The sequence below is a fragment of the Salvia hispanica genome, chromosome 6 (assembly GCF_029641045.1).
Source record: "Salvia hispanica isolate PSC_SH4W2 chromosome 6, Shi_PSC_v1, whole genome shotgun sequence".
In the NCBI taxonomy this organism is placed as follows: Eukaryota; Viridiplantae; Streptophyta; class Magnoliopsida; order Lamiales; family Lamiaceae; genus Salvia; species Salvia hispanica.
Window position 1 is genome coordinate 320,654 of NC_142697.1, and position 19,620 is coordinate 340,273.

Sequence of the window (19,620 nt, forward strand, 5' to 3'; positions counted from 1 at the left end):
TAACTATATTTATTACACTTCAACCAAAAAAAATATTAGTAGTAGTATTTAATTAACATGATTAATATGTCTAAATTATGTAGCACACGATTTTGTTATACTAGTAATACTAATTTTAGTGAGGAAAGAGTTAGAGAAAGAGAAGGGAGTGAAGTGATGGAAAGCTAATAACAACAGCTTCCTCCACAACTCCTACAAACACTAATCCTCCGCCCGCCGCCGGCAAAATCCAAGCTTGACGGCAAAACCCTAGACCCTTTTCCGCCGTGAAGAAGGAAACACAGCCCTCGCATTTCCCCACGTCATGTGTTAGCTGATTCTTCTCCATTTTACTCTTTACTATTACTCTCATTCACGAGCTGCAATGCGATCGTCTCTTCTCCTCTCTCGCATCCGCCATGAAAGAAGCCGCCATTTCCCCTTCCGTTTCTCCATTTCTCAGTTTCACGCCCCTCTCTCCTCGCGCGAGCCGGAGAAGGAAACCACTAATTTCCAAGAGAATAAATTTGTTGATTCCGATTATGATTTTTCTCGCTCCCAACAGAGGCGCTCCGCCGCACTAGGGCATTTTCTAGCGGCCAATTCTCTGTCGAGAGCTGTTCCTCCGATTTTGCCCGCTTCTAATTTTCTCCGCACGGCTCCCTTCACAAGAAGTCAGTCATTTTTTTTTCTGGTTTCCGTTTTGGGAGTGTTTGCGGTTTTTGTAATTAATAATGGTTCTGTATTCAGGTTTTCTCACAAGAGCTAAGAAGATTGAAAAGATTGAGAAGATTGGAGCTATTGATCATGGGTATTTTCAATTTTTGCTGATTTTACTTTGTCTTGATTCCGAATTTCAATTGTTTCATAATTGAGTTTGTGGCATTAAAAATTAAGTTATCACATTTTTAGAGATTGTGGATGACACTGATTCCTCAGCTTTCCCCATGCATTTGAATTAGCCATAACAAAAAGATTAGGGTAACACTGATTCCTCAGCTATTAGGTGCTTTGCAAATTTGAAGTTTGAACCTTTTTCCTATGCCAGTTGTCAAGGGCATGTGATGGTTGTTGACCTATTTGAGTCTTTGGACTGAGTGCATCCTCTCCTTTTTACCGGTTAATGTTATTGTTATTTTTTCTAATGTGACATTGTTCCTGTAGCCAGCGAGCTGTCACAACTGCACTCTGGTGCAACTTTCTTGTTTTCTCTCTCAAATTTGGGGTCTGGTTGTCCACCTCGAGCCATGTGATGTTGGCTGAAGTTATTCATTCAGTTGCAGATTTTGCAAACCAGGTACTTAACTTTTTTTCTTGGTGTTCTTTGTTCATTGGTAGTGATTTTTTGCCTATCTATTATTGAACCCTGTGGCTGTGAAATTAATAAATAGTGTCCTTGTTTATACCTCACAGGCTCTTCTTGCTTATGGTTTAAGTAGCTCACGCCGTGCACCAGATGCTCTCCATCCGTAAGGCTTCCTTTGATATGTCCATCTATATATTGTTGATAAGTTCTTAGCCTTGTGTAGAGAGTTTTATGTGAGTTTTGAGGTGTCTAAAACTTACAAGGACCTTTCCAAGTAGTTCACAAAAACTTCTCCATGTTTTGCTTTCTAGTACCTTCAAGCCTTACAGGACTTGTCTATTTTAATTGTTTTTCTGATCCAAAGTAATGATTATGTAATGGTTCTGTGAAATATTAACTCAATGTATCGTGTAAGTTATTCTGGACTTTATACATGTCATGATGTGGGGCTGAATTTTGTCTATAATTATATCACAGATATGGTTATTCCAAGGAACGGTTTGTCTGGTCTTTGATTTCTGCTGTTGGTATATTTTGTCTTGGTTCTGGTGCCACGATTGTTCACGGAGTTCAAAACTTATGGACTTCTCAGGTGACCAAACTTGAAGCTCATTATGGAACACCAAATGTTTAATTTTCTTATAATCTCAAAATCGCATTACTTGCTTAATGATATATAATGTGTCTTGATTGATTGGTATTGTATCTCTTCAGCCCCCTGAACACATAGAGTACGCTGCTCTAGTGATCGCTGGTTCTTTCCTTATTGAAGGTTAATGTCTTCATTATTTGCTATGATTCAGAGAGCTTCTCTTTTTTATCTACCGTTCCCAAATTTTTTCTTGTGACTGAAGTGGAATCTTTCTCAGGTGCATCCCTCATTGTTGCCATCCATGCTGTTAGGAAAGGTGCTGCGGCAGAAGGAATGAAAGTGAGGGACTACGTCTGGCGTGGTCATGATCCAACAGCTGTTGCTGTCATGACAGAGGTACATTTTTAGTTGTCCCAATCATTTTCATGACTTTAGCACAACATATTCTTAGTGTAATGCTTGGGAACATTTTCAATGACAATTACATTTCAGTGCAAATGCTTATGCTTGATAACATTAATTCAAGTTTAGTTTAATCAACTCAACGGGTATAATATGACAATGGAGTCATGGAGATCATACATAATTTGCTATCTTCTGCTCAGCTAAACTGAATAAGGTAGAGCACAAGAGGACTTATGATTTAAAAATCCAGCAGTCCCTGGACACTTCACTACTGCTCAAATTTAACTAACTTATGAATAATATTTAGGGATGCATTCCTCTCAAGATAATTACATGTTTTACAACCCCTTGTAATTAATGCTAATCATGTGCATGGTTCAGGACGGTGCTGCTGTTACTGGCCTTCTCATTGCTGGTGCATCGTTGGTGGCTGTGAACACCACAGGAAATGCAATTTATGATCCTATTGGTTCAATCATCGTAGGAAACCTTTTGGGAATGGTAACGTGTTCATTGATTTTTCTGCTAGAGATAAAAAATGTCAGTGTCTTTAACAACCTTCACTGTATAAGCTGCCAGTTCTGCAGTTTTGAAGATATTAACTGCAAGTTTGAGTTGAAAAGAAATTGGCTGGAACTTTTACTTTCTATAAGTAGAATTAAGTATGATTGTACTTTCTAATCTTTTTCCTCATGCTTGCTGATATTTTGAAGAACTGTGTGCCTTTCTTGGACCTAACCTGATGTCAAATGTAATGCAGGTTGCAATATTTCTGATTCAGAGGAATCGTCATGCTTTGATCGGCAGAGCGATTGATGATAATGATATGAAAAGAGTGCTCCATTTTCTGAAAAATGACCCGGTACAGCGCCTCATTTCACTATTTACTGCGACCAACAGATTCAGTGTCTAAATTTGAGAATCCCCTGCTGCAGGTTGTGGATGCAGTGTACGACTGCAAAAGCGAGGTGATTGGACCAGGGTTTTTCAGATTCAAGGCTGAAATAGGTGACAGTTTACAAATTTTCATAGCACTACACCTTTTACTATTAGAACTGCATTAAAAAAAACTTACCTTGGTGAATATCTGGAACTCAATGTATGATTATCAAATGTTGTTGCAGACTTTAATGGTGAGGTATTGGTGCAAAACTATCTAAGCAGAACCGGCCGTGAAGAGTGGTCTAAGCAGGTAATTCCATTAGGTTATTTCCCCCCGTTTCCACAGCTTCTCTTTTCTGTTGGCCGGAAAACGCATATCTTCAACATATACTCTATTCTGGCTTTGTCATTTAGTTATGTTTTTGTTATACGCATGCTGAGTTTAAATTACAGTTTCGGGAGGCTGCCAAGGAAAAGGATGATTCGGCAATGTTCAAGATCATGTCGAACTACGGTATGTGATAAGTAGTGTATGATATAAGGGATAAGTATTGATAAATAGAATATTGAAGGTTAATGAAAAGGGTGTGACATACACAGGTGAGGAGGTGGTGACAGCTCTTGGAAGTGAAGTAGATCGCCTAGAAAAGGAGATTCAAGAAATTGTTCCTGGCATTAGACATGTTGATATTGAAGCACACAACCCTATTGTTCCTCCTCCACCACCACCATCACCATAGTTGTTTTTTGCTTCTTTTAAATTGTAAACCAAATTCATGCATGTATTTTGGCTTTTGGGCTGTGTGAGAGAGAGAGATGTGAATAGTACTGAGAGTCAGACATTTCTTGTTAATATAAGTCTCCAGGGCAAATAGCATTAAAACTTGATGCTTTTGACATTCAAATTTTGACAAATTGATCATCGAATCTCAATTAGTTTTAGCATATCATCCCATAAACACTTGCAATATTTTCTGATTATTTTCCCAAGCTTTAGTTTTTAATATAAATGCACCAACTTCGGACTTTTCATTCCCCCCCAAAAAAATTAAATTGAAATGGGGAATTAGAATTTATGTGGCAATCAAAACGACGTTCATTTTAATTTAATTACTAAGTACTTTTTTACTTCATTTCAATGTCCTTAATTCGGTGTCATTTTGTTTTTACATCTATTCTCATATTTCAGTTTCGTTCTCTTATTATTATGATATAGTACTACTATTTCAACAAGTCGTGGTAGCAATAAATAAATTAAATAATTCGAACTTAATAATGGAATAATTTCATCAAACTAAAACACAAACAATCTTTTGACTTCATAAAGTTGGCATGAATTCACAAGGAACAATCTGTAGACATTTGAATAACCATATATTATCTCGTAGTAAGAATTAGAGCACAAAAATGTCTAGACAACAAAAAGAACAATTGGAAGACTTGTTGATCTTACTAGAAGAACCAAAACCTCAATATGCCCAAAAATACTACAGTCCAAGAACCTAGTTCATCCTTCTGATGAGCTCATTGATGTAATCTTCACGGTTTCCGGCATCTCCACCTTCGACGTAATGATTCCTCTTTCTCTGCAGGCCACCCAAGGGTGCAGAAAGTTGGAACGGCCAGAGGAAGTTGTTGGCTTCCTTAAAGTGAGGCCCAACAGTCAAGATCTCATGGATAAGGTCTTCGATGCAGATGATACCGTGCTTTCCAAGTGTCTGGAAATAGGAATCGTGCATCAGTGAAAAATACCTAAATAATGAGAAGAAGCCTGTATCTGAAACAAACCTGTTCAATGATCGAGTTGTCTGTCAAAGCAATGCGCTGCTTGTTAACCTTGCCGAAACCCCTCTTGTATATCAGTTCTCTCACACTCTTCAAGTTGGGATACCTGAAAGTAACAGCATTCTAAATTGGTCTGGAAACTTGAGAAGGAAACTGCTGTCAGTGCGACAGTTTTAGTAAATTAGAAGCATACCCAAAAGTCACATATGGTTCAACCCTGTGCAACATATTCACTGTTGCCTTGTTAACTTTTAGGAACACTCCATTAAAAATCTGCAGCCACAAGACTGAAATCATATTAGTCAGTGTGCAATAAAAGCGAGTAACGGACTAGAGATATATCAACACTAAACAATCATCATGTATTTATGAACAATAAACTCAACCTTTTGAAGTTAACAAACATAGAATCCATGAATTATAATGGGAAACTGTATCTTAATATGATGAACTGACATAAACATTAATTTTCAGTCAATTCTATCATCAATCAACACCTTCATTTACATATCTACAATTTCAGGAAAGAGGCCAACTGTCTAACTGCTTACCTAAAAGGGTTTGATCATTAACCATGGTAATTTGAAATAACCACAACCCAAAGATAAGACATACAGTTAATCTTAACAAAAAAAACAAAAGGAAAAAAGTAAGATATTCAACATAACCTGTCTTAGACGCAGCAGCTGCAAAATCTTCTTTGTCGTTGGATGCATTGCATTAATACTGAGGCAAAAATGGAAGGCAAGTCAGACAATGCCCTATGCAACACGAATCACATCACTCCAAATAACACAAGTCCCGTACCCACGAATTCGAATGATGAACAACAACTTAGCTTCGGGATTCACATAGAATCCTCCTTTCAACCTCGCCTCACGCTTCAGCTGAATGAGCTCCCTTTCCTAATGCAAAATAAACAACGGGAGTTAGGCAAACGACAAGTGGTAAAATAACTCTCAGATAGAAAAAGTGTCAAATAACACCTGCGCTGCATACTCCTTCGCGTAGTCCTTGGCTCTGTTGTAAATCAGCTTCCGGTTGGCAGACTTCTTTTCCTTGAGAGCAGCAACCTCCTGCTTTTTTACTAATGCCCATTCCTCGGCTCTCTTCTGTTTCTTCAAAACAGACTCTGGAACAATTTGTCCTCCCTTCTCAGCCATACTAAACAAAACCAAACGGAGCTCATTACTTCTTCCAATCACAAACACTAGTCCAAAATTTACAATCCTAACATTTGCACAACCAATACCCTATGCAGAACTAAATTATCTCTACCAAAATTAAATACTAAGTAGTATTTCAGCAACAAAAAAATTCAAGCAAAATCCTATACATAAAAGAAACCATATGCCAATAACGATCCAAACAAAAGCTAAATAGCAATTTCTACTTGGTGAGATCAGCTAATACACAAAAGTAAATCTCCAAAAACACAAATAGATCAGTTCAGATCATACAAATAAACACACACATAAACACACAATAGATCGAAAATGAATTAATAATAAATGAAATGAGCTTACGGTGGAGGCGGATGAAGATTTGCCGGTGAGGGTGAGGTGGTCCAAACGGCGATGACGAAGACTTAATTTCAGTTCAGCTAAATAAGAGCTAGGGTTTTAGTATATCCAATTTCTTTTTGGGCCTAATTATTTTGAGAATTCAAATATATATTTAGTGGACCCAATACCTCTTGGGCTGAACTAAAAATTGGCCTACGTTTTTGGGTTTTGGATTTCTTACATTTTTATCATTTTTTGGACTTATAAATGTGCGTTTTCCCCTTTTATAGTATATATATAAAATCAAATTTTATACTCCCTCCCCCTCTATCCCATTAGAAATGAATCATTTTCCTTTTCAGGTTGTCCCAATTAAAATGAAACGTTTTCTAAAATGGAAACAACATTCTCTCTACTTTTTCTTCTCTTTTACTTTACTCTCTCTTCATTAACTCACAAAACACTACCGCATAAAATCTTGTGCTGGAAATCAAATGTTGCATATTTATTGGGACGGAGGGAGTACTAAGATTTTTTGATGTGCAGAGAATTGGATGACAATTTTCATGTGGTCATGTAAAATTTTGTTACTATATGGTCGCGTGAATTATGAAAAGTTGTCCAGAGACTCCATCCGACTGGGTGACATTGTCGCACTTTCTAACCACCTCTATCCGGTGGGGTGAAGAAGCGGTTGTACGCGAATTCCCTTCCCGCTGACCTTGACCCTCCGCCCACGATGCTTCCCGTTGTATACCCGCTTATACTTCTAGTCGTTGCCTTCACTATCGTTTTCATTCATCTCCCGGCCCTTCGAAATTTCACTTCAATTCTTCTCACCACAATCCACTCCCACACACCAACCATAAAACCTAAACCACTGGTTGTCCTTGCCCCTCCATCGCCATACTTTCCATCGTCATAGCCATGTACCACCGGTTCTTCGATCAATATCTTACCAGAAAATTATTTACGTAAGAGGGCATCATCCATGCACCAAGATCCTTCTCCACACCATTAATTTGAAATTTGAGTTAGAACTATACTAAACTCGCATATATGCATTGTTCATTTTTGCACAATGATCAATTAATTGATTTGTAGTCATTTTTGAAATGTGACAAGCAAAATGATCAATTTCATTTTTATTTTATTTTTTTTGCAAAAACCAACTATTTTAATCTTTCTTATCTTATTAATCTCTTATTTTACTTTATGTTCACTACTATGTTCACCTATTATTTTCTTAAATCTCGCACTATTAATTAATTAGGAGTAACTTGTAACGAAAATTACAATTACTACTACTGAAAATAGGAGTAATTGATAGAATGCCGATGAGATATATAAAATCAGCAAAACCAATAATAATGGATTACATATTACATGAATGCAGTAAGTATATTTTAGTGTATTGATAGTAATATAATTATCAGTTACAACCATAAAATCTGTTCATATACATGCAATGCAATGCGCGGGAAATTTCTGCGAAGCTTCTGCATCATGACGATCTTCACCGTTATAAATCCCGGATCGAATTTGTTCGCAAAAGCAATTGGGAGACTGGTTTGAAATTAGTAAACTTTTCCCGAATTTCAGCTGTTTTGAACGGCATGGCGGTTGATTCGGATTCCTAGAATTTCACAACCATCGGCCGAAAATTTGCTAGAGAGAGAGAGAGAGAGAAAGAGTAATCAGTATACGCATTGTGTTAACAAACGCAGCTACCACTGAGCGACGAATCTGCTCCGCTCCGATCCAGTTTCTCCGGCCACCGATTTTTGTGTTTCACGGAGCGGCGGTGCAATGACCACCGGCGACGAAGACGAAATTCACCACGACCTCGAGAGAGGCGCGCCACCGGAGGAAGGTGGCGGATCATCAACCCTCGCTCAAGAGTTTTCTGACCCTTTCGACATCGCCAACACCAAAAACGCGTCTCATAATTTGCTCAAGCGCTGGAGGGTAAGTATACACTCCATTTCCAATGCAATCAATTATTCATCTCTATCATTTAAATTGATTATGTTATGTAACTGTTTTAGAATTGGGATAAACATGGAGTACTTAGTACTTTATTTATATGGAGTACTAACTTATTTGCAAGTCTTGGCCCTTTCCAGCAAGCAGCTCTTGTGCTTAATGCTTCTCGTCGCTTTCGCTACACATTAGACTTGAAAAGGGATGAAGAGCAAGAAAAGAGAAGAAGAATGATTAGAGCTCATGCTCAAGTCATCAGGGTACTACATTCATAAGCACCTCATGGAATTTCTAAAATGCCTCACTTCTTTATTTATTTATGCGCTACTCGTCTGCTGATTGTAGGCTGCATTGCTCTTCAAATTGGCTGGACAGCGAGCCACAGGTATTTAATCATTTATTCTATTGCTTTATAATGTTTCTGGATCATTAATTCTGAGTTTTGTCGAAATAAACTGAGAGCGAAGCTTCTAACGACTTCATACTCCACTACACATTAACAGTACAAGTGCAAATATGAGTGGTAGATTAGTTCAGTGGTTATACTTGTATAATAAATGGACTAATACTGCTGCTTGAAAAGCTTCTTGGTAGATTAACAAACCTGAGATTAACTGAGATGCGTACAATTTTCCATTCCCAAGGTTCTATTAGCAAATAAGTAGTGCTGCTTGAAAAGCTTCTTGGTAGATTAACCAGATCTTTTTTTGTTTCAGTGTTAGGCACAGCAGTGATTCCTCCATCTCCGTCTGGGATTTATGGAATTTCACCCGAACAGCTTGCTTCAATGAACAGAGATCACAAAATTGCTGCATTCGAACAATATGGAGGGGCAAGATTCCCTTTTCCCTTTACATCTCTTTAGCTATTTTCCAAGATGTATGGCTCAGTAATTTAGTTTTGCATTTTTCCATTTGTTCAGGTTAAAGGCATATCAGGTTTGCTACGAACAGACGTTGAAACAGGGATTACTGGTGATGATGACGAGTTCGCACAGAGAAGAGATGCCTTTGGCTCAAACACTTATCCTGTGAAGAAGGGGAGGACTTTCTGGGTAAAGTTTTACGCAGATTGTTACTTTGGTTTGATTATGCATCGATTGGAACTGTAACTTTATAGTATATCTATTCAAATATGTGTTCTAATGTCCTTGCTTTTCATTTTGTGTAGATGTTCCTATGGGACGCCTGGCAGGATACAACTCTCATTATTTTAATAGTAGCAGCTATCGCATCTTTGGCTCTTGGGATAAAAACTGAGGTAACCGTAGAATACAGAAGTGCATAAGTCCATTTTCACCATTGAGTGTTGTCCTATTACATTTATTTGTGTAATCTTCCAACCATTTGTAAACATAGTCTTAGGCATATGATATATACCATTTGGAACTTCCATCCAAACGTGGTTTGAGAAACTTAAGATAATGCTATATCAACTCCCTTTTAACAATTCATCATTCTTGAAGGGCATTAAAGAAGGATGGTATGATGGAGGAAGCATCACCTTTGCAGTTCTTCTGGTTATTATTGTTACAGGTAATTTAAAATACTTCTTATAAATTTACTTTGAACTATATTTCGGTATGCAATATGTCTGACATTTATGCTGTCTTATTCTTTATATGCATCTATTCTTCAGCAACTAGTGATTATAGGCAGTCCCTCCAGTTTCAAAATTTAAATGAGGAAAAGCGAAATATTCAAGTGGAGGTAATTTTAGGCAATGAAGCTATATATTTCCTTCTTTTATTTTGGGCTTTAGATAAGGTGAATGATGATGTATATACTCATGAGAAAAACTGAATAGGTGATCAGAGGAGGTCGGAGAGAGAAGGTTTCCATATACGACATTGTGGTTGGGGATGTCATACCTCTGAAAATAGGAGATCAGGTCACAAATAATTTGATTCAGTTGTTTTATCATTCATTATTTAAAAGTTACTTGCCATAATATGTACAGGTTCCTGCTGATGGGTTAGTTACGACTTCCCATTCTCTTGCCATTGATGAATCCAGCATGACTGGAGAAAGCAAGATTGTAAGCTGGTTAGATTTGTTTCTGGTTACTTTAGATCATTTATCTAATATTTCTCACGTCTCATGCCACTATGCAGGTTCATAAAGACCAAAAAACTCCATTTTTGATGTCGGGTTGCAAGGTGGTAGATGGTGCTGGAACTATGCTGGTAATATTACTACAACTTTAAACAGCCATTAACCGGACATTCTGAATAACACAGATTTTTTTGTTGAGGGTGTGTATGCGATCATGTGAGTTTGTTTTCCTGTTTAAACACTTCCTGATGCCTAAGGCCACTGCAACACCATTTTCAGCTAGAGTGTAAGAAACTAATTGATTTGTACTAGTATAACTATGTATTTTACTATGACTTGCAAAACACATATAATAAAACAAACACACGTGTCTTTGCAATGCCACTGTCCTACGCGGTAGTGTCATTAGGTGCTAAGTTGGTCAAAGCGATCTTTACTTTGTTTATCAGAGTATGTAGAGAAATATGTTACATCTATGGTGACTATTAGTTTTCATAATACTCGATGATAATTATTTATTACATGATTGTGTTTTAGGTAACTGGTGTTGGAATCAACACTGAATGGGGATTGTTGATGACTAGTATATCAGAAGATAATGGTGAAGAAACTCCTCTGCAGGTAATTATTGGATAATGGTCGTGTAACAACAGTTTGTCGTATGGCAGTTATCATACTAAGGATCCTGGTGAAATTTACAGATTCGTCTGAATGGTGTGACAACTTTCATTGGCATTGTCGGTCTCACAGTAGCTTTCTCTGTACTCGTTATACTCTTGACTAGGTAATTTGGGCTTTGTTATTGGCATCTTGTGATGTGGTCACATTGTATTGACAATTAATTACCCCAGGTATTTCACTGGGAATTCGAAAGATCCTGATGGAACTATTCAGTTTGTTCGTGGGAAGACCAGTCTCGGCCACACAATTGATGGTGTTATACATATTATAACCGCTGCAGTAAGTTTCTTCTTTCTGAAATGGAAATGAAAAACATTTAGAGTCTTTTCTATTTATTGACTGAGCTCATATTTAGGTAACAATAGTCGTTGTTGCGGTCCCAGAAGGGCTTCCTTTGGCTGTAACCCTGACGTGAGTATGAAAATGTTACCTACATAGAATTATATCAGGGTCTATTAATTTATATATTTTGAAACTGAAACAGCTTAGCATACTCCATGAAAAAGATGATGGCCGACAAGGCTTTGGTATGTAAAATTTTCTGTTGTTTCCAGATCTCTAATTAAATCACCTATGTACATTTTTTTAGCATACGATATCTATATACTTGATATCCAGGTGCGCAGGCTCTCGGCCTGTGAAACTATGGGATCTGCAACAACCATTTGCAGTGATAAGACTGGAACTTTGACTCTGAATCAGGTGAGTTTCAATAGTATACCGAGTTCTATCCAAAAAACTGGATGCATTTTTAATCAGGCTCTCGGCACACTACATTTTGATACAGATGACCGTAGTTGAGGCTTATGTTGGTACAAGAAAAATTGATCCCCCTGAAGATAGTTCCCAGTTGCCTGCATCAGTTTCCTCTCTGCTAGATGAGGGACTAGCTCAGAACACTTCTGGCAGTGTATTCTTATCTAAGGTATTCTTTCTCAGCTTTCAAGTGCTTAAACATACTGATCAAGTCATAAGGGGCTAAGGTTGTCACTGTTAATGAGAGGTTAAAAGAATGCAAAAATAGCTGTCTGTTCTTCCTGGGTAGCACATGATGCATTTCCAAGATTTCAGTCTAACATTTTTTTGCAAAGTTTCTTCCTGTCTCATCAAGTTAGCTACAATATGTGATTTCAGTGGGAAGAAGTACAACACTTTTCAGCTCAGCATGCTGAAATCTGCCTTCTTGTTTTTGTCATGTTACATACTCATATATTTTTGTGTGTATTTCTAAGGATGGTAAAGTTGAGGTGTCTGGATCTCCCACTGAAAAAGCCATTCTTCAGTGGGGTGTCAAGGTACTTCTGGCCGTGCTCTAGCATCAATTCTTCAGTTTCCATCTCGACTTTGTGATCACCTTTTTCCCCTTTCCCTTTTCAGTTGGGAATGAAGTTTGACAATGTGAAATCTGAATCCATAGTTCTCCATGTATCTCCTTTTAATTCTACCAAAAAACGAGGTGGTGTTGCTGTTAGAGGGCAGGTAAGTGATCCATATAGATATTTGCTTAAATTCTATGTAAGTTATATTGTTTATTCTTTCACAATAATCTAATCTCTGTACATGTACTAAACACCATCGTCTGAGAGTCCTCAAAGATCCGAATTCATTAAAAACATAAACCTACTTTTCTCATTCTTCAAAAAAAATATTTGAGAAAGTATTCTTCACTTGGCAGGCTGGATCCCAAGTTCATGTGCATTGGAAGGGAGCAGCTGAGATTATCTTAGCTTCATGCTCAAAGTATATTGATGTCAATGGTTCTTTGCAGTCAATTGATAATGATATGGTAGGTAGTTTGTATGATATAAATGATCCAAGTAAGGTTAAAATGTAGATACTTACAGAAGTGCGTAACACCTTATTCAGGATTTTCTTAAAGATGCTATTAATACAATGGCCGAAAAAAGCTTGAGGTGTGTTGCTGTTGCTTATAAAACATTTGAAACAGACATGGTTCCAACGGATCAAGAGCAGCTGTCACAGTGGACTTTACCAGAAGATGATCTTGTGTTGCTGGCTATTGTTGGTATTAAGGTAACTAACTTGCACTTCCTGTTTCTGTAGCTGTAAGTTCTATCTATTTCTGAATGTAACGTTTATGTGCTTACCAACAATTCGTTCCTGTACAACAGTGGTTTTGGTTATTTGCATACTCTCTAATACCAAATACAAGCCTCTTGTCTTATGGCATCATTTCACTGCATATTCAATATTTTTGTAATTAAATAGTTGTATTTCAAACTTTGTTATGCAGGATCCTTGTCGTCCAGGTGTTAGAGAAGCAGTGGAACTATGCACGCATGCTGGTGTTAAGGTATCAATTTTGTTTGAGAGAGCTTCAGACATGAATGCTCATTGTAAGCTACTTACGTAGCATTCCTTTTTATCCATATAGACACTTCGTTTGCACCACAGCCAACTATATACTCTAGTTTTTAATGATTTGCAGCCCAGAACTTTGCTTAACAAAGGTAAAATAAAGCATGATTTGTTAAACTTCTGGCTAATGTAATCCTTTGGTATATAATCCTTAGTCTCGAATTCTTAACACAGTGCAGAAGTGCTACTGTTTGCTGTTATCTGATATAAAAGCAGGACATGATGTGTTTTTTAACCATTAGGTGCGTATGGTAACTGGAGACAATATTCAGACAGCGAAAGCAATTGCTCTGGAGTGTGGTATCCTTTCATCAAATGCAGAAACTGGTGAACCCTACGTCATGAAAGGGAAGAGATTCCGCGAGCTGCCTGAGAGAGATAGAGAAGAAGCTGCAAAATTGCTTTTGGTATGTTTTTATCGAGAAGACCTCTCGATTTTGTTAGCAAGCTATGCTTTATACAAATGACTAATAAGCATTATGTTTGACAATTAACAGGTTATGGGAAGGTCTTCTCCGAATGACAAGCTTCTACTCGTTCAGGCACTGCGTAAGCAAGGGGAAGTTGTTGCTGTCACAGGAGATGGAACAAATGATGCTCCTGCACTCAATGAGGTCTGATGAGCTTTTATCATGCTTTTGATAATGTTTAAAACCTGCCTCCTACATTTTTTTGTCTGAGATGTGAGAAAAACTTTAGTTATAGATGATTCTATCGACGTCAATTACTCATTACTTTCTGTATTTGTAGGCTGATATTGGTCTTTCCATGGGTATACAAGGAACTGAAGTTGCAAAAGAAAGCTCAGACATCATTATCTTGGACGATAATTTTGCTTCAGTTGTAAAAGTTGTTCGATGGGGACGCTCTGTGTATGCAAATATCCAAAAGTTCATCCAGTTCCAGCTCACTGTAAATGCTGCAGCTTTGACAATTAATGTAGTTGCTGCAATTTCTTCTGGTGATGTTCCTTTGAATACAGTGCAGGTGCAGTATCTCTCTTACACCCTAAACTTTTTTCTTGATATCTGATGTTATAGTATCTTAGATTTTTAAGATTGACAATTTGGATAAAGCGAATTTCAAGTTAGAAACCGAAATTTCTTTTAGTTTTGTCATACTTCATGTGCTCGTACTTATATGCAGCTTCTCTGGGTTAACCTTATCATGGATACTCTGGGAGCTTTGGCACTGGCTACGGAACCACCAACTGATCATCTTATGGACAGATCTCCAGTTGGCCGAAGGTATGAATTTTCAACCCCAAGTAATTTAGAACTCGATAATTTGGTACACGTAATGTCATTAGGCTGCAAGGTTAAACTTTTGAAACATACTATATCTGTACATTTCTCTTTTCTAGATTTTTTAACCGCGCAGCTAATCTGATTTGCATTTAAGTAGTTAACATGCTGAGAATACGATCCGTTGTTTACTTGTTCACACATTGTTCAGGGAATCTCTAGTAACAAATATCATGTGGAGGAACTTGCTTGTCCAGGTATAATTTAGTTTCCAGTGAATTGGCTTTTGTTCCTTTTATTTAAGATAAAAAGGATTCCAGATAAACAATCCCATTCTACCTTATCTGGTGCAGGCTATATATCAAATAGCAGTACTCCTTGTTCTCAACTTCGAGGGGTTAAGTCTTCTCAAATTGAAGAACGACAACATACAACATGCTAACATGGTTAAAAACACTGTGGTATTCAACGCATTCGTCCTCTGTCAAGTAAGTGCAATCTAATCCAAGTGTACGCATCAGATATGCTAGGCTTTTTCTGAATAAATTTTCTATTCATCTGATGATTTACAGATTTTCAACGAGTTCAATGCACGGAAGCCAGACGAACTTAATGTCTTCACAGGTGTGACCAAAAACCACCTCTTCACTGGAATAGTTGGATCGACATTGATACTACAAGTAAGTGAATATGATATAAATATATTTTGAAATTCTAGTTTCTATGGAAACTAACAATAAATACTAATTTTTCTTTCTTTTTTTTCTGGAACTAGATAATAATCATCAATTTCCTTGGGAAGTTTACCTCGACAGTGAAGCTTAGTTTCCAACAGTGGTTGATATGTTTTCTAATAGGCATTATCAGGTTTGTCTATTTGTCTTGCTTATTTGTATTTACCATGGACGGTTCATTGCTACTCATAATCTGCTACATTTGTCTAACTTCTTCTCTCTTGCAGCTGGCCTCTCGCTGTAGCCGGAAAATTCATCCCGGTCCCCAAAACGCCGCTAGGCAAGGTCTTCGTCAAGCCATATCAACGGTGCATCGCTGCTCGTGAAGCACGAACGTGACAAGGCCTTTATGGCGAGCGCGGTCATCAGCTGCAATGCTACCATTATAGTTTAATTTTAATTAAGTGTATTGTGGCATGCTGACAAACTGAATCTGGATTTATTGATATATATATTCCATCTATACAATATAACTCTGTTTTCTTATCTTTATATTCATTCGTGTCACTTACAATATAACTCTGTTTTCTTATTTTGGAAAATCCAACTCCTAAAGTATTCTGTAAAGTTGTGATATAGTATGTCACTCAATCTTTTTAAATGAATATACCAAACATGGATGCAATACAGTAACGTATACAATGTATCAACAAATCATTTTGTAGTGTCTCTATATTTATTACTACATCACAGCAAAGCGCCTCTGCAACCTACCAAAAACCCTTTCAAGCCAAAACACGAGAGAGAGGTTTCTACCAAAAACCCTTTCAAGCCAAAACACGAGAGAGAGGTTTCAATTAGAAACAACTGAAATACATTTTGCAAAACAAACCCTTTCCCCAGCTTAGAAATAGAGCACATATCGACTTGGTGTGGGAAAACTGCCACTGCCCATAGTGTGAACCTAGCAAAAACACGAGTATGCAAAGTGGTTCTTTTTAGTCACGTAAGACGATATGAATTCTTCGGGAGCTGCAGTTGAGCCAGGAATATCCGCAGGAACAAGTATCTGAGTCTTGCCAGAAGCTATTCTCTTCCCAGCAACATTGGCATAGAAGAGCCCGGATATGGCTGGAACGAAAACATCACTCTCCGAGCAAATGTAGTAATCTATCACCTTCTCAAATTCAGTAGTGTCTGAGTTCAGGAACTTGTCCTTGTTCTCCATGGGCATTATTGACTCCTACATCAGTTTAGAGAGAATGAGATGTTATGTACCATCAAAATATGTTTTTAGATCAACAAAGCTTCAGTGAGATGAAAACCATACCTTTGTATAAGTTTTTGGGAAGAAGTCCTTTAGAGCATCAAGGCTGCTATGCCATTTTGTTTGGGTCACATACACTGTGGTGTCCTTTTCAAAGCCCAGCTTCTTCAAAAAGAAAGCTATATCTTGAGGACTATAGCAACTTTTGGATCCAGAGCCACCATTCTTGTGGCAACCCTTTTTCTCAAGTATATCGACCCTCAAGTCAATAGCCACAAACTGCCCGTTTGACTTCTTGCTGAGGGTCTTGAGGCGGTCAATCATGGAGTCAACAACTTCACGAACTTCCGTCTGAGGCTCCAGTGTCCCAAACATGGCTAAACATGCAACAGAGTCTGTGTTGGTCGTCTCTTTATCTTTTTTCATGTTAACTGATGGGAAGTAGGTAACCAGCCTTATGTTGCCCTTGGTTTTGAAAACTGCTTCTATATTGTCAGCTACATATTCTTCGGTAACCCGATTAGGGACCTTCACTACTGCAAGATTACGAGCTGATATTTTAGGCTGGGATTTAACGACTTTGACCACTCCATCGAGGCTCGTAATGAATTTATCAACATCATAGACATCATCGAAGTTCCTGAAAGATATGGAGCGGTTATAGTGAGACTATTTGTGCTTCATCATAGAAGAACAGCAGCCAACAGAAAGGTGGAAGCCTCGTTTTACCTTCTATCACCGGGTTCACTTCCTCTAATGTCTGGGATTACAAGTGTCGCCCGTAGTTGTCTTGCAACAACTACAGCATCAGCAATCTGATCAAAATGATAACCAGTTAATGAGCAAGCAACAGACGAGAGAAATGAAGTTTCTCAAAGAATAACTACAGCACATTAACCAGTCGTAGTTATTTACCATTACAATTTAAGCAATGGTCCATTAAAGCTATTCCTTTTCAAATGTTGGACCTTTCTCCTCATCACGCGCACCAGAGAAACTTATTCTAGAAGTTAAACGATGCATTTATGGAGTAGGTTGTATAGTGCAAACAAAAAAAAGGCAATTTGAATATGCAAGTTCTCTAATATATACATCATTATTCATTCCATCCCATTTAGAAACAAAATGAAGAGTGCAACAATGTCTCGAGTTAAGCACACGAATCTACCTGAGAAACATGGTATTCCGGGCCGTTAGTGAGTGAGAACGTAACATACCCAAGGGATTCAACTGACTCCTCTGTCACCAAAACATCAAATAAGACACATTCACAAAAAAAATGGTAAAAGTTTGATAAATCTAATGAACTCACCAAAAACCGGCTTCTTCCAACACGGCTTCAATGTCAGACCATCCTCCTTCCAAGTGCCATCAGCCCCTTTTGCAACACTAGCAATCGTATGCTCCGCAACCTTGTTGGTATCACGAACAGCCGGCTGTGAAAAGAGTAAAAAAATCAGCACATGAACAGGAAAAGAAAAAAAAAAAGACTCACATTTTCTCCATCAGTAACTGAAAAACACAACCAAAGTCCAAAACAAAAACTATCAAAGCTGAAGCATCTAACAACAGCCCATATCAGTCTCCCACACTAATAATTCAATCTACTCCAATATCACAGATGCATCATTCCAAAAATACACAGATCAGGAGATGCAAAGAAACAAACAACTAAACCAACCTAACCACTCAATACCAAATCAAGCTAAACAGAAACAAAGCACAATAATCAAATCAAACAGTAACTTCGACAAAACGACAAGCAGAATCATACTTGAACCGTATCGAAATGGTCGCGCTTGATCATGTCGCCTAGCATCACGAACATAGTAACCGTCAGCACCCCAGCCAGCACCTGCCTCGGATCCACACCCATTGCTTTCAGATCTCACTTTCGTTTCTCTCACTCTCTCTCTATACCCGCGCTCCAATCGAATCGATGAGAGAGAGAGGAGTAGAGAGCTGCAGTGTGTGTCTTTATCCTCTTTGGATGGTTGGGTTTATTATATAATTATTCAATGCGATTATATGTTATAATTTGAATAATCACCACGCCGTGATTGATTAATCATATGTAACTATAGATTTATACGCGCAGTGGCACCTCCACTGTGTGTACTTTTTATGTTTTGAGAGAGACCACCGACAGTTTACCGAAAACGATTGGCCTCCTAAATCTCTGCATCTCTCCTCCTCTCTCTTTTTGTCGGATTCCTAGTTTTCACTAAATTCTATGCAAACTCATCATGCCACCCCAATTTCACTATCTCCACACCAAGATGTGCTCCTATTTAAAGTATGTATTTTTGTTCCTAAAATTACTCCAATTTTGGGAATCAATTCTAATGTATATAGCCAGATTACTTATGGGTATAAGATACTCCCTCCGTCCCAGATTATGAGTCATTTTTTTCCTAAAATCCGTCCCAGTTTAAGAAATTTTCATATTTGATCATACAATTCTATTCCATTCTTCATCAAAATTACATAAAAATGTCATTATCTACATTAAAATAAATCAAAACAAAAATCAAAAGTCAAAAGGGACTCACCTCTTACCAACTTCACCATCTCACTTAATTTATTACACACTCCAACATCTCAATTCATTTATTACACACTTCAACTCATTTTTAAAATCCGAGCCATGACAATAAGTGACTCCAAATGTGGGACGGAGGGAGTATGTTGGAAAAATGTGCAAATGAAATTCGAACACCGTGCATTGATTTTGGCATATGATGCAGAATAGGTAATACTATAGTACTAACATTAAGTGAGAGTGAAATTATTAGCTCAAGCACATAAAATGGATTTTGATATGCTACTCATCAATATTTAAATCTGATGAATTATTAAAATTATAATGAAAAATTTAAAGGAT

The 19,620-nt window shown here is 37.7% G+C and overlaps 4 protein-coding genes across 4 annotated transcripts; 2 read left to right on the forward strand and 2 right to left on the reverse strand.

The window, feature by feature from the left end:
• The first annotated feature begins 112 nt into the window (after positions 1–112).
• Positions 113–4,086, forward strand: LOC125204042 (Cation efflux family protein). Its single transcript, XM_048102582.2, has 13 exons — positions 113–653; positions 730–790; positions 1,144–1,276; positions 1,393–1,448; positions 1,763–1,877; positions 2,000–2,057; positions 2,155–2,273; positions 2,664–2,783; positions 3,043–3,144; positions 3,218–3,290; positions 3,407–3,474; positions 3,618–3,678; positions 3,765–4,086. The coding sequence occupies exons 1-13, from the start codon at positions 365–367 to the stop codon at positions 3,902–3,904; spliced, it is 1,395 nt and encodes a 464-aa protein (XP_047958539.1). The 5' UTR covers positions 113–364; the 3' UTR covers positions 3,905–4,086.
• Positions 4,087–4,459: 373 nt separating this feature from the next.
• LOC125203282 (large ribosomal subunit protein uL30y-like) lies at positions 4,460–6,616 on the reverse strand. The gene is made up of 7 exons (XM_048101591.2): positions 6,476–6,616; positions 5,936–6,113; positions 5,757–5,854; positions 5,618–5,675; positions 5,143–5,222; positions 4,953–5,055; positions 4,460–4,882 (listed from the first exon to the last, which is right to left on the reverse strand). The coding sequence occupies exons 2-7, from the start codon at positions 6,110–6,112 to the stop codon at positions 4,667–4,669; spliced, it is 732 nt and encodes a 243-aa protein (XP_047957548.1). The 5' UTR covers position 6,113; positions 6,476–6,616; the 3' UTR covers positions 4,460–4,666.
• Positions 6,617–8,155: 1,539 nt separating this feature from the next.
• Positions 8,156–16,012, forward strand: LOC125205092 (calcium-transporting ATPase 9, plasma membrane-type-like). The gene is made up of 32 exons (XM_048103907.2): positions 8,156–8,422; positions 8,581–8,697; positions 8,783–8,822; positions 9,154–9,269; positions 9,360–9,491; positions 9,608–9,697; positions 9,903–9,972; positions 10,076–10,146; positions 10,244–10,327; positions 10,397–10,474; positions 10,551–10,622; positions 11,029–11,112; positions 11,193–11,275; positions 11,343–11,451; positions 11,528–11,583; positions 11,657–11,699; positions 11,791–11,874; positions 11,960–12,097; positions 12,405–12,467; positions 12,550–12,651; positions 12,848–12,958; positions 13,039–13,206; positions 13,427–13,486; positions 13,794–13,958; positions 14,049–14,165; positions 14,302–14,538; positions 14,698–14,798; positions 15,007–15,052; positions 15,149–15,283; positions 15,368–15,475; positions 15,571–15,662; positions 15,757–16,012. The coding sequence occupies exons 1-32, from the start codon at positions 8,264–8,266 to the stop codon at positions 15,866–15,868; spliced, it is 3,243 nt and encodes a 1,080-aa protein (XP_047959864.1). The 5' UTR covers positions 8,156–8,263; the 3' UTR covers positions 15,869–16,012.
• A 100-nt stretch (positions 16,013–16,112) lies between these two features.
• LOC125205093 (protein MANNAN SYNTHESIS-RELATED 2-like) lies at positions 16,113–18,748 on the reverse strand. Its single transcript, XM_048103908.2, has 6 exons — positions 18,511–18,748; positions 18,049–18,172; positions 17,905–17,975; positions 17,466–17,551; positions 16,800–17,376; positions 16,113–16,712 (listed from the first exon to the last, which is right to left on the reverse strand). Exons 1-6 carry the CDS (start codon positions 18,610–18,612, stop codon positions 16,434–16,436), a joined length of 1,239 nt encoding a protein of 412 aa, XP_047959865.1. The 5' UTR covers positions 18,613–18,748; the 3' UTR covers positions 16,113–16,433.
• Between the last annotated feature and the right edge of the window lie 872 nt (positions 18,749–19,620).